This window comes from Leucopleurus acutus (assembly GCF_964270905.1).
Source record: "Leucopleurus acutus genome assembly, chromosome: 11".
NCBI lineage: Eukaryota > Metazoa > Chordata > Mammalia > Artiodactyla > Delphinidae > Leucopleurus > Leucopleurus acutus.
The window spans coordinates 92,993,344-93,007,438 of record NC_139152.1 but is presented as its reverse complement, the minus strand read 5'-3'; the positions used below and the strand labels follow the sequence as shown (position 1 = coordinate 93,007,438).

The following is a 14,095-nucleotide window of genomic DNA, read 5'->3' as shown; positions in this document are numbered from 1 at the left end:
TCGGGGGCGCGGGGCAGGGAGGGCGGCGCGCGATCCACCCCCAGGCGGCGGCGCGATGGTGTGGGCCGGCCGGGGAGTTGCGGGCTCAGGGTTTGAACCTGCCAACTTCTCCAGCCCGCAGGGGTGAGCGCCGGGGCGGCGGCAAGGGCGAGTGAGTGCGGCGGCGTGGGGCGGAGGCAGGCGCCCGGGCCGCTCGGGATTGGGCCGCCGACCGGACCACCTGCCACCCGGGGAGGGTCCCGGTGGCGATATCGGGGTGGGGTGCCCCGGGAACCCTGGACCCAACTGGGGCAGAGGGCACTGGACCGGGCCGGACTCAGGCATTCAGGAGGCGGGCGAGCCCAGGTTGCTGAGAGGCCGCAGGAAGGTTTGCGAGACGAGAGGCGGGGGCGAGGGCGAGGGCGTGTGCGAACCCTTCCCCATGCGCCCACTCCCCTACCCTACCAGGAAAGGGGGCTCTAAGCCCAAGATGCCTGCTTCCCCCATCTTGGACATCTTTTCGCCGCACTCTCTGGCAGGATCCTGAGGGCGAGCATTGTAGCTTCTGGGGCCAGACACCCTCCCCGCCAACTCGTCCATCTGGAGCCCGTTTGCCCCAGCCCCTTCTGCGCGGGAGGGGGTAGCAGAGAGCGGCGGAAGCAGGCTTTCCTTAGGGAATCTGCAAACCTAACCCCACTGCCTGATTGCTGTAAACACGACACCCGTGGGGGAGTGCAGTGGGCAAAAAGCTCCTCCTCCCAGGCCCCACCCCACTGAGCCCACAGTCCTCATTGCCGGTCTCTTTCCTGGTTCCCACCCGCGCCAGGTGATACGGAGAGCTGAAACCATGGTTCAGCAGGTGCTGTACCGGGCGCTGGTCTCCACCAAGTGGCTGGCGGAGTCCGTCCGGGCTGGCAGGCTGGGCCCTGGCCTTCGAGTGCTGGACGCCTCCTGGTACTCGCCGGGCACCCGCGAGGCCCGCAAGGAATACCTAGAGCGCCATGTGCCCGGCGCCTCCTTCTTTGACATAGAGGAGTGCCGGGACAGGGCGTCGCCCTACGAGATGATGCTGCCCAGCGAGGCGGGCTTCGCCGACTACGTGGGCAGCCTGGGCATCAGCAACGACACGCACGTGGTGGTGTACGATGGTGACCACTTGGGCAGCTTCTATGCGCCGCGGGTCTGGTGGATGTTCCGCGTGTTTGGCCACCGCACCGTATCCGTGCTCAATGGTGGCTTCCGGAACTGGCTGAAGGAGGGCCACCCGGTGACATCGGAGCCCTCACGCCCAGAGCCAGCTGTCTTCAAAGCCACACTGGACCGCTCCCTGCTCAAGACCTACGAGCAGGTGCTGGAGAACCTCGAATCGAAGAGGTTCCAGCTGGTGGATTCACGGGCCCAAGGGCGGTACCTGGGCACGCAGCCGGAGCCAGATGCAGTAGGTAGGTGTCCCCGTGGTGGGGATGGTCCCTGGGGAGCAATGCCCAATGGAGAGATGGGAAGTAGGATGTCTGAGACCCTCTCCAGGTTTTGCCCTCAGTACCCCCATGCGGGCCTCAGTCTTTACATCTGTAAAATGAGAGGGTAGAGCCCAACCTAAAGGCTTTTCAAGCTCTGATGCATGAGGACGTACACATGTGTTCCCATAGCCACATGCTAAGGCGCGACCTAGCATCTGTGTGGAGTGGCATCAGCAGAGGTGACTGATGACACATCCACCCACATCCATGCCCAGGCGCTAGCTCCACCACATGCCCAAAAGTGTCCGTGAGCCACACACGCGTCGCTGAACAGAAGCTTCCTCAGGACCTCTCTAGTTCTTCAGAAATTCTTAGAGACATGAACAGTGCTCTTCCCCGCACCCCATCCCTCCCTCCAGCTCTCCTGGACCCCCTGACCTTCCTTAAGTTACTTGCTCAGTTAAGTGGCAGTGTTAGGATTTGAACCCAGTGCTGCCTAGTCTCAAACCAGTGCTCTAAACCAGGATGCACCATCATTCTGTCCACTCCCCACCTCCCAGGGCCAGCAGGGACCCCTTCCGCTAGGCATCTTTAGGGAGATGGCTCATGAGTTCTCTCCTTTGGACAAAGGGTGTGTGTGTGGGGGGGGAGGGTTCTACACTGCTGGAGGTGGGGGGAGTCTCAGGAGAGGAAATGCTGAGTTCTAGCTAGAAACTCCTAACAGAGAGGACCACAGAAGTCTTGCCATCACCCCTTCTGGGCGCCCTCCAGCCCCTGCCTGGACACCGCTGGTGGCCAGGACCTCACGGCTCTCAGGGCCTCTCGGGGCCCAGGCTGGCTGAGCCCTCAGGATGGCAGGAGGGGGCTGCGGCTCTGTCCTCAGTCAGGGCGCCTCTGTGGAATCCAACTGCTGTGCAACGTTTGGACTAACTTGTTGAAAAATCCCTTCCTTTCTGCGCCTCTGAGGAGAGAGCGCTGTGAAAGCTGCGTCCAACACTCTTAGAGCTGGAGGGCCTGAAAGGTCACCTCATCAGTCAGAAGAGAGGCTGTGGTGCACAGAGGAAGGAGGAGGTCAAGCCCACTTGGGTAGTTAGTGGAAAGCGCGGGGCTCTGCCCTCCCCATCGTGGCTTTCTCCGAGCCCCGCGTTCTTCCTGCCCAGCTTGCTCTCTGAAGTTCTGGAGTTGAAGATTCAAGTTTGTTTAGCACCTTCCAGAGACTCCTGGCACGGAGCTCCTGCAGCTTCCTCCTGGCCTTGGTTCAAGGCACCTTCACTCCTTGGGACTTAAGCTGCCGCTGGAGGGAGGAGAGGTGGAATTGTTTCTCTAGCTGCTCGCCATCTTGCTCTGAAGCAGACAGAATAAGTAAAGGGAGAGTTTAGATATGCCAGATCCCATCTCCTTACTCCCATTTTAGAGATGAGGAAACTGAGGCTCAGAGAGGGGAAAAGCCTGCGGCTGCAGGTAAGACCTCCTGAAAGCCCCGAATTCTAAAGTCCCTCCCCCTCTCCGTGGCCCGCTTCCCCCCTCCTCCGGTTCCCATCTGGAGACCAGGGAGCATGGACCCCAGTTTAAGCCCTGCTCCTCCTCTGTGCTGGGACCTCAATCAGCTAATTGCTTGGCCTCTTTGGGTTCCCTTATAAAATGAAAAGAGTAATGCCAGCCCTACCCACCTGGCTGTGTATTTATTAAATGCAGCAGTGGCTGGAAAGGTATTTTGAGAAGGATGAGGACCTGTGCAAAGGCCGGGCTGCTAGAAAGCCTCCCGTACAAGACATTTGGGGAATATTAGGGCCCGTGAGGCTCTGCTGAGTTCACAGTCCCCCGCTTGTGGTGGGATCACAGAGGCACCCCGTGGGCTCAACTGTCCAGATGTAACATCCAGGGAAGTGTGGGTGTCCCTGGAAGGAAAGACCCCCAAGAGGAGCTGGAAACAGGGCCTTAGAAACCCGACAGCCACTTCCTGCCGCTTTCAGGCGAGTAACTTCCCCTCTGGCCTCAGTTTTGTGCCCCCAGTGCCTTCAGTCCTGTTTGTAAGGGGCAAAAGGTGAGAGTCAGACAGACCTGAGTTTACATCCTGGTGTGGCCTCGGGCAGTTTCCTCCACCTCTGAACCCTCCCCCTAATGAAAGGGACACCACTTGCCTTGTAGGAGCCTTGGGGAAGGGGAGGGAACAGAGGTGGGAGTTGATCCAGCTCAGTGTCTTTGTAAACCTTATTCTCTTTTCCTCCCCACCGCCCACCCCAGGTGGGGGGTCCATGAGGGTGAAGAGGGAGGGTATTGACCCCCTAATGCGTACTATTATTTGCAGGACACTTTATGTACATTCTCCCCCGGGTACCTACAGCAGCCCGACAGGGGAGGCAGGCGGGAGTTCAAAGTGGTCCCACTTTGCAGGTGGGGAAAGGGAGCAGAAACTTCTCTGTCCAGACACAGAGGCCAAGACTTGACCCCAGTCGCAAGATCAAAGTGGTGTTATTTCCCAAGGCCACTGCTGTGTAAGCAAACACGGGGATGGGGTTGGAGGGTGGCGGGGAAAGGTCATAGCTTCCAGGTGTTGCTTCATGTTGCATCATGGGGTTGTATGGCTCCTGCCTGTGTCTCCTCCCAGGGATGGGGACTGGGGTGGGGGTCAGGGAGAGTGCGGAGCAGCTTCCCAGCCGCCAGTGTTGGGGGCTGCCCACTGGGGCTGCCTGCACTGGGTTCCTTAGTGTCTTTAGGACGAAAGCAAGAAAGAGCTGCACAGGTTTTCCTGGCCTTGAAAACCCATACCTATCAGTGACCTGAGGGACGCTAATTCACCAACTAGACTAGCATCTCCTTCCCCAAAGCTGGAACATCAAGTCCCAGACCTCTGAGCAGGCATCAGGAGAGGTCATCTCAGCCATTCCCCTGCTTCAGCCACTCTTTCCAGGAAGGCTCAGGCTTTGGGGTTGGGCACACCTGACTGCACATCACACCTGTGCTGTGTGTCATGGGGCAAGTTACCTCACCTCTCTGGGCCTGGGCCCCCCATTCGTGCCAGGAGGCTCATCTCTCTCCCCAGCTCAGTGAGGATTGAGGAAGATAAATTTCTTGAGCTAGCCCATTGTCTGGTGCCCGAGGTTTTGAGCGTGGTGGCACGCCTGCTGGGGCCAGGGAGAGCCACAAGCCTGCAGCTGAAGCTGGACTTGCAAGAGCAGCAGGAGCCCTTGTCCCTGGGCGCCAAGCGCCTTTCCCCTCGTTGGCTGTTGGCTGTTCTCCGAGGTTCTCCGGCCAAGTTCATCTCAGCCCTTCCCCCATGAAGGCGGCCAGTTCCTGCTCATTTAAATTCCTCAGACAGGTCCTGAGCCTTCCCTGGCAGAAAGGGAAGGCTCCCACCTCCCGATGCTGGCCCAGTGTGGGGGCTGGAGTCTGTAGAACGCCCTGCCCCCAACTTCTTTACTCAGAGTGGTGCCTTTTATTAATTAGAAGAAAACAATAAAACTGTTTCATCAGGGATGGGTGGAAAGAAACAAAACAGCGTTCAGGACTCAGCAAACACTTGTGCTCTTCAATGCACTTGAATCCAGCCCACGGCCTGGGTACTGAAACTTTTTCTTTTTGTGGTGGGATTTCAGTTCCCCGACCAAGGGTTGACCTGGGCCCCAGCAGTGAAAGCATGGAATCCTAATCACTAGGCCACCAGGGAACTCCTTGAAATATTTTAAAGTTGGGTTTCTTGGAAAAGAACACCTTTGAAGCCAACAGACCAGTTGCCCTTCATTGGTAGGGTCAGTACACACACATCTGATCTGAGATCAAAGTTTCCTGACAAAAAGTGAAATCACAACAGGAAGAAATCACTATAATTTTATAAGTCAGGGGACTTCCCTGGTGGCACAGTGGTTAAAAATCTGCCTGCCAATGCAGGGGACATGGGTTCGAGCCCTGGTCCAGGAAGATCCCACATGCTGCGGAGCAACTAAGCCCGTGCGCCACAACTGCTGAGCCTGTGCTCTAGAGCCCGCGAGCCACAACTACTGAGCCTGCGTGCCACAACTGCTGAAGCCCGCACGCCTAGAGCCCATACTCTGCAACAAAGGGAAGCCACCGCAATGAGAAGCCCGCGCACCGCAACGAAGAGTAGCCCCGCTCGCCACAACTAGAGAAAGCCCGCGCGCAGCAACAAAGACCCAACGCAGGCAAAAAAAAGGAAAAAGTTAAAAAAAAAAAAAGGGAAATCCTTTTAAAAAAAAATGTATAAGTCAGGACATCTAGTCAATCAAAGGAGCGCTTGATTCGCGCCAGCAAATTTTGAATCGTCTTTGGCCTCGGGGTGAGGAGAATGGGACTTTGCTGGCATGACTGCTCGCCTCCTGGGCGCCCACGGTCATTAGGGGTTTTCATCTGCAGAAGCTGACTTCCCAACAAGCCTGTGAGGAAGGTGGAGTTTATCTCCCCATTTCAAAGGTGGGGAACCGAGGCTCAGACGTGCAGGACATGCCTGGCTGCACGCTGGTGCCCTGATTACCCGCGGTCAGGTCCTTTCCCTCCCACTGCTGCCCAGTCTGGTCCTGCCCTGCCCCACAGTCTGGGTTAAGTGGGGAATTTTGGAGGAAGGGGAGCCCAAAGAGACACCCCAACCTTCCTCGGGCCCCCCTCCCAGTGCCCAGTCTGCCAGGGTGTAGGGCGCTTGGGGACAAGGAGTGACCTAGGCCTTGGGTCTGCACGTAGCACCAGCTCTGGCCATGGCCCAGCCCCATTTGCCCCACATGCTGGCTATTCTGAAGCCAGATTTGGCAGGGGGCCTTCCTGGGTGCAGAGAAGGTTCTGGAATGGACCCTGGAGCTAGCCTAGCCCCCATTCTGCTTCCGTCAAGGCCTCTCAGGGCTGCTAGGAAGGTCCTGAAGGGACCACACTGCCCCCATTCTCACCTGTCCCCCGTCGTAGGTGGGGAAGTGGTAGAGAAGCAGCAGCATCTGAGGGTGGCTCGGCCAGCTGTAGTAAGTCAGTGCTTTACCCTATACAACAGCCCTGACACACGCAAACACTCATTCCCACTTTACCCATGGGGACACTGAGGCTCAGAGAGGTTATGTGACTTGCTTGAGGTCACCTTGCCAGTAAGTGGCAGAGCTGGGATTTGAACTTACGTCTAAAACCAAGTCACAGGCTCTTTCCACACTGTGTGCTTGACAGGAAAACCACGGGCCTGGGTGTAATCCTGGGTCTGCCTTTGCCTCTCTGTGTGGCCTCAGGCTAGCCTTTCCACTTTGCCAAGCCTCGGTGTACTCATCTGTAAAATGGCGTGACATTATATTTAGTGAATTATGTGGTTATGTGTTTAACCTCTATCTTCCTTGCTAGACTAACCTCCCTGAGAGCCTGGGCTGTGTCTCCCCTTCACCACCGTGTTCTCAGCAATAGCCCATAGCATTTGCAGTCATCATCCCATTTGCTGTTCTCCACAACCCTGTAAGATAGGTACGTACCACTGAGCCCATTTTACAGATGAGAAAACTGAGGTTCAGAGAAGTGAAGCAATTTGCCCAAGGTAAAGGTTAGTAGATGGTAGAGCCAGGACTCCTCCCTGTCCTCTCAAGCAGGTAGGACATTCCTGCTTCAAGGCAGATTTTGGTGTGTGTGGGGGGGTGGTGTCATGAGCACTGGATGTAGGTAGCACTGGAATAAATTGAGCTCTGAGAAGGGCAAAGATGTTATTTTTATTTGCAAAGCTCCCTCTCCTTATAGCCACGGTTGATTGTGACCTCCAGGCCCCACTTGCCCCCATCCACTGTGTCGCTCCTAACCCTGTCCTTCCCTTTGTCCTCTACTCCTGCCCAGGACTGGACTCGGGCCACATCCGAGGCTCAGTCAACATGCCCTTCATGGACTTCCTGATGGAGGATGGCTTCGAGAAGAGCCCGGAGGAGCTCCGTGCCATGTTCGAGGCCAAGAAGGTGGACCTCGCAAAGCCCATCATCGCCACATGCCGAAAGGGTGTCACTGCCTGCCACATCGCCCTGGCCGCCTACCTCTGCGGCAAGCCCGATGTGGCCATCTATGACGGCTCCTGGTTCGAGTGGTTCCACCGGGCCCCCCCGGAGACCCGGGTGTCCCAGGGGAAAGGCGGGAAGGCGTGAGCAGTGGCCTCTCCTACCCTCGCCCACAACTCCTGCCAGTGGAGTGACCCCAGCGTGGCCCGCAGCTGGTCCATGCCTCATCGGCTAAGGAGATGAACAAGTTTTTAGAGTTAATGGGTAGAGCGCTCCTTTTCCCAACAACACTGGAATAAAACTGGCCTTTTCCAAGTAGCTGTGTGAGCCCGTTTCTCCCTTGGTTCCGTCCTTACCCCATGTTTCCTTCTCCTTCAGATCTTAGAATCCACCGAGGAAGGGAACCTCCACACCCACCCACATGCTGGGGACACTGCTTTATTACCTAGTTTTGGCAAAGGAAGCCGCCTGTTGCCGCCTGTCAGATGGAGCACGCTGGGACCTTTCCTGGAAGGGGTACCAGGAAGCCAGACAGAGTGAAACCTAGGTTAGCCGGTGCACCATCCCTTCCTGCTGTGGGTCCAGCCCTCTAGGAGGAGGGGGTGGGAGGGGAGACAGCTGGTCTTCACCTGAAATGAGTGTTCAAAGAGGTGTCCCACAGGCCCTGGGGCCTTTCAGAAGAGGCGATGCTCAGAGGCAACTCAGTGTTCACTGCAGCACTATTTACAATAGCCAAGACACGGAAGCAGCCTAAATGTCCATCAGCAGAGGAATGGATAAAGAAGCTGTGGTGCATGTATACAATGGAATATTACTCAGCCATAGAAAAGCATGAAATAATGCCATTTGCCGCAACATGGATGACCTGGAATTTATCATACTAAGTGAAGTAAGTCAGACAAAGACAAATATCATATATCACTTATATATGGAATCTAAAATACGATACAAATGAACTTATTTACAAAATAGATACAGACTCACAGTTTTCGAAAACAAATTTACGGTTACCAGAGGGGGAAGGTGGCGGGGGGATAATTTAGGAGTTTGAGATTAACATGTACACACTACTATGTATAAAATAGATAATCAACAAGGACCTACTGTATAGCACAGGGAACTCTACTCAATACTCTGTAATAACCTATATGGGAAAAGAATCTGAAAAAGAATGGATATATGTATATGTATAACTGAATCACTTTGCTGTACACCTGAAACTAACACATTGTAAATCAACTATACCCCAAAATAAAATAAAAATTCAATTAAAGAAAAAGACACAACATTGTAAATCAACTTATGCCAATAAAATAAAAAAAAAAAAAAAGAAGTAGGCCAAAGGAAGGTGGTCTCCACCTTGGGTGCCCTTCCTGGATCAGAATAAGACCCTTTGGGGAGCGATGGGGGGAGGGGCTGGAGAAGCAGCATCAGCCCCTGGGAGGAGGTCTTTGAGCTCTGGCAGCGGGAATCAGGAAGCTACAGGGAAGCAAGTAACCTGGTAGACTGGGACCTATGTGACTGCATTTGGAGTTTCCCGGAAACAGGCTGTCTAAACCCTCCTTTGGGGCTTCAAGATGATTCCAGGCCCCACCTAATGGGGATTCTCTGATCCCAGCTGTCCAGTCTTCCTGGGTTAAGTTTGGACAAGAGGAGTAGGGCCAGGGACCGAGGTTGTCAGTGATGGACCCCAGCCTCTAACCCAGCGTTGGGGCAATCAGGTGCTCTGTTACTGCTGCAGGTGTTGGGTTAGTGGCAGGGGGCTGAGGGCCCATGGGGTCTGCAGTGGAAGAGGGCTAGGGCAGTCTGGAACCCTCTTGCCTCCATGCCATCCTTCTCCTACCAGCTTTAGGTCCGTTATTGGAGCCTTTAGGGGCCAAAGAGCCAATCTCAGGGGATGAAGACTCTCCCCCCACCCCTTCCTCCTTCTCCAGTCCCAGAGCTCATTCCATCAACATGTTTACTGAGCACCTACTGTGAGATGGGCACTGGTCCAGGTGCTGGTGACATGGCAGTGAACACAATCTCCCTCCTCATGTATGCTTCACATCCTACCTGGGGGAAAGAACAAATGTACATACATATTTATATATGTGGTATAAGATGGTGACACAAGTGCTGTGGGAAAAAAGAGTAATAAAGGGAATGGGGAGTGTGGGGTGGGTTACGATTTATTTTTTTAAAGGGTGGTCTGGGAAGGTGAGCAGAGTCCCAAAGGAGGTTGGAAAAGTAAGCCACATAGATATCTAGGGAAAGAAAGTTGAAGCAAAGCGAATGGCCAGTGCAAAGACCCTGAGGCAGGACTGGGCTTGGTGTGTTCAAGAAACAGAGGAGACCAGCATGGCTGGGGCCAAGGGAGTGATCAGGAAAGGGGGAGGAGATGAGGTCAGAGAAGGGGGTGGACATCTATGGTAGGGCCTTGCAAATCAATGGAAGGACGACAGGTTTTACTCTGGTTGAGATGGGAAGCTACTGGAAGGTTTTGATTAGAGGGGTGACATGATCCAAATAAGTTCTAACAAGATCACTTGGCTGCTGTGGTGGGAAAGAGACTTGGTGGATAGACTCTAGAGTTGTCCGCATAATCTCTGCCTCCTGACGTCCACCCCCTGTGCAATCCCCTCCCTTGAGTGTGGGTGGAAACCGCAACTTGCTTTTAACCAACAAAATATAGCAATGGTGTGGGATGCTGTCTTATCTTGAGCTGCTATAACAGGACTGGCTGGTTTAAACCACAGAGATTTATTTCTCGCAGTTCTGGAGGCTAGAAGTCCAAAATCAAGGTGCCAGTGGATTTGGTTCCTGGTGAAAACTCTCTTCCTGGCTTCTCATTGATTGTGTCCTCACATTTTGGAGAGAGAGAGGGGAAGAGGGGGAGAGCAGTGCTCTGGTCCCTCTTTCACTTCTTCTAAGGACAGCAATTCCATCGTGGGGACCCCTCATGACCTCATCCAAACCTAATTACTTCCCAAAGGCCCTACCTCCAAATACCATCACATTGGGAGTTAGGGCTGCAGCATATGAATTTAGGGGGGACACAAACGTTTAGTCTATAATAGTTGACACTTCTGTGATTACAGTACGTGAGATTATAATGCCCGTCTTGTGCTGGGCATTTTCCTTTGCTGGCTTGGATGAAGTGAGTGACGTGTTGGAGGCCCACATAGCAAGGAACCGAGGATGGCCTCTGGCTGAGCCCCTCAGTCCAACAAACCATGAGTAACTGTGTCCTGCCAACAACCTCATGGTCTTGGAAGCAGATCCTTCCTCAGTCGAGCCTCAGAGGAGAGCACAGCCCCAGGCAACACCTTGACTGCAGCCTTCTGAGGCTCCAAAGCAGAGAATCCAGTTAAGCCATGCCCAGACCCTGCCTCACAGAAACTGTGATAAAGTATGTTAGGCTGCTGAGCCTGTGGTAATGCTGTTACGGAGCAGTAGATAATCAATGCAGGGCACAGGAGCAAAAGAAGGAGACCAGGGAGGAGGCAAATCTGTTAACCCGGGCAAGGGGTGGTGCTGGCTTCTACCAGGGGCCAGGGGGGATGTGGAGGTGGGTAAAGGGGTCTGAGTTTGGTGTATTTTGCAGGACTTGCTGATGAATCACTTATGGGGTTGGCTGAGAATTACAGGTGACACCTCACTCTGTGCCAGGGAATGTGCTGGGCATTTCACAGAAATGACTAATCACTCCCTCTACTTAATGCTTTGTAATCCCAAGAACATCTTTCACACCTGATGGCGTCTGAGCCCTCTCTGCCTGGCACGGAACCCGGCCTGTGGTGAAAACTCAGGGGACATTTTTAGGGGATGAGAGAGTAAACAACACCTGAAGCCCCCTGTTGCCCTCTTAGTCCTGGCTCTCCCTGGCCTCTGTTCCCCAGGGTGGGCCTATCATTCCGCTGAGGTAACAGAGCCCTGTGTACAGTGATTGCCATGGCAACTCCAGTGCACGTGGGGGGCTGCCCTCCAGCAACCATCCACTGGTCTCCAGCAGCAGTTGTGCTGCGCAGATCTGCACTCCTGGGCTTCCGCACACACCAGGGTGGTTCACGGTTTTCTGACATTAAGAGAGAGAGTGGAGAGGTGAGGCAGGGACCTTGAGGTGGGCCAGGGGTCTGCCAGGACATGGGGCTTCATCTTCCTTCTCTCTATTCAGAGTTGCTTGTGAGTGGAATGCTCAGACCGTAACAGGATCTTCTTTCCCTCCCTCCTTGACCCGACGTCTCTTGGGACTTTCTCTCCAAATCAGAAACTGACGTGAGTCTACACTTCCGTTCAAGCCAGTCCAGGCCACTCTGGACTGAGGGTGCTATTGGGGCAGATGGGCAGCTCCTGTGGACACATCAGGTGGGTGGCTGGGGATGGGGAATGGGAACAGGAGCAGAAAGAGAACTTGAAGGAGATAGAAGGGGGGCTTGGTTTCAGCACCACCTGGGTGAGGTCCTATTTCTCTTCTGAGCCTCATTTTCTCCAACTGTGAAAGAGGGTGAGTTAATACTTTCTCCAAACACCTCACTGAGTCCTTGTGAAGAGAGACTAATCTACTAGATGTGAGAATATTTAATACCTGAGCTGTATTTGTCATCTCCTGCTGTATAACAAGTCACCCCAAACTTAGTGACTTAAGAAAACATTCATTATCTCATAGTTTCTGTGGGTCAGGAATACAGATCTAGCTTCAGTGGGCCATCTGTCTCAGGGTCTCTCACAGCCTGGGATCAAAATATTGGCCAGGGCTTCGGCCTCATCTCAAAGCTCAACTAGAGAAGGGCCCTTTCCATGGCCAGGATTAATTCCTCAGATTGTTGAACTGAGGGTCTCAGTTCCTCTCGAGTTGGTGGCAAGGGGCCCTCAATTCCTTGCCACGTGGGCCTCTCCAGAAGGCGGCTCACAACAAAGAAACTGTTTCCATCAGTGCAAGAAGAGCCGAGAAGAGCCAGAGAGAGTGTGAACAAGACAGAAGTCACAATCTTATAACCTCATCTTGGAAGTGGCATCCCATCATTTTCACCATATTCTACTGGTTAGAAGCAAGTCAGTAGGTTCAGCCCATACTCAAAGTGATGGTATTACACAAGTGTGTAAATACTGAGGAATTAAGGGTCACTGGGAGCCATGTTACTGCCCACCTCAGTCCACCCTCTAGCCTCCGATGATAAATATCCCTTCCACATGCAAAATACATTCATCCCCTCCCAAGAGCTCCAAAAGTCTCATCCGATTACAGCATCAGCTTCAATTTTAGAATCTGGCCCTAGAAATCGGGTCCAGGTGTGGATGAGGCTCCTTGCGTGTCATTCTTCTCTATCAGTAGCTCTGTGAAACTAAGCTATCTGCCTGAACACACCCAACGTACAATGGTGTGGCAGATATAGGATAAGAGCTATAGATATTCCTGTTCAAAAATGAGGAAAATTCAGACATGAGGGATTCACTGGTCCATAGCAATTCTGAAATCCAGTCAAGCAAATGTTGGACTTCCCTTGATTTGGTTTCAAGGTTTGGAGATAATTGTCCATGGCTCTCTGCTCTGCCATATGTATGGACTCTTGCTTTTACTTGATACAATATCTTTTTTCTTTTTCTTTTTCTTTTTTTTAAGGAAGCACATGTTTGCAGCTGAGTAGTTTTCTCAGACTGTTTTCTGCCAGTAGAATTTGGGAGTTCACTGATCTCTTTTCCTTTTGTACTCTCTCTGTCCCTTTCACTCCATGCTGTCAGTATTTTCACCAATATACTTTTCTCAAAAGCTGTGAAACTTATAGGGATTCTCTCCATTAGCCAAAAGTCACATTCTTTTCCACTGGGACTTCTGCTGACGGAGAGCATCCTTAAACTTGTGAGAGGCCCTATTCCATTAAGAGGATTTGTGAGGCACGTCCTTATCTCTTTAAAGGGCCTTTTGTGGGACTGAATAATACTCTGATCTTTCATCTTTCTAAGGATATAACAAACAGTCACAGCCTTGGCTACATTTTACCAACAGTCCTATGAAGCTATTTCTTAATTTTAGCATCTTTTGACATCTGGAGAGGATGAGAATTTCCAGAATGACTAAGTCCTGCCTCATTTTTATTTAACAGTCCTTCCTTCAAATTTCTCTCTCTCTTCTTACATTTCACTACAAGCATCAAGAAGAAACCAGGAGGCACCTTCAATACTTTGCTTGGAAATCTTCACTGGATCACCCAGTTCATTAGTCACTTATTCTGCTTTCCACATAACTGCTGATGACAGAGTCACCATGTTTCTGCCACTACGTAACAGGGACCAGTCCTCCTCCAGGATCTAAGAACATCTTCCTCACTTCCTTTTGTGCCTGCACTGGCAGCATCCTCTAAGACCAGACTTCTACTAATAGTCTGTTTAAGACAATTTGGGCTTTTTCTATCATGTTGCTCAAAACCCTTCCAGGCTCCACTGACTGCTTGGTTCCAAAGCCACTCCCACATTTTTAGGTGTTTGTTACAGCAGCATCCCACTCTTGGCACCAAAATACATATTATCTATTGCTGCATTTAAAAAATCACCACAAAGCTTAGTGGCTTAAAATGGTGGCTTAAATGCCACCATTTAAGTGGCTTAAATGCTTAAAAAAATACAAATTTATTATCTCACAGTTTCTATGGATCAGAATCCTGGGTGTGGCTTGACTAGGTTTTCTGGTTCAGGGTCTACCATAGGCTACAATTAATGTGTCAG

General features: G+C 52.6%; 1 protein-coding gene across 2 annotated transcripts; it reads left to right on the top strand.

The window, feature by feature from the left end:
* The first annotated feature begins 99 nt into the window (after nucleotides 1-99).
* TST (thiosulfate sulfurtransferase) lies at nucleotides 100-8,834 on the top strand. Of its 2 annotated transcripts, none has more exons than XM_082850423.1 (3): nucleotides 100-151; nucleotides 806-1,421; nucleotides 7,242-8,834. In XM_082850423.1, the coding sequence occupies exons 2-3, from the start codon at nucleotides 827-829 to the stop codon at nucleotides 7,538-7,540; spliced, it is 894 nt and encodes a 297-aa protein (XP_082706549.1). In that variant the 5' UTR covers nucleotides 100-151; nucleotides 806-826; the 3' UTR covers nucleotides 7,541-8,834. The 2 variants fall into 2 exon arrangements, with proteins under 2 accessions (XP_082706549.1, XP_082706550.1); XM_082850424.1 differs by lacking the exon at nucleotides 100-151 and adding an exon at nucleotides 306-367.
* The last annotated feature ends 5,261 nt before the right edge of the window (nucleotides 8,835-14,095 follow it).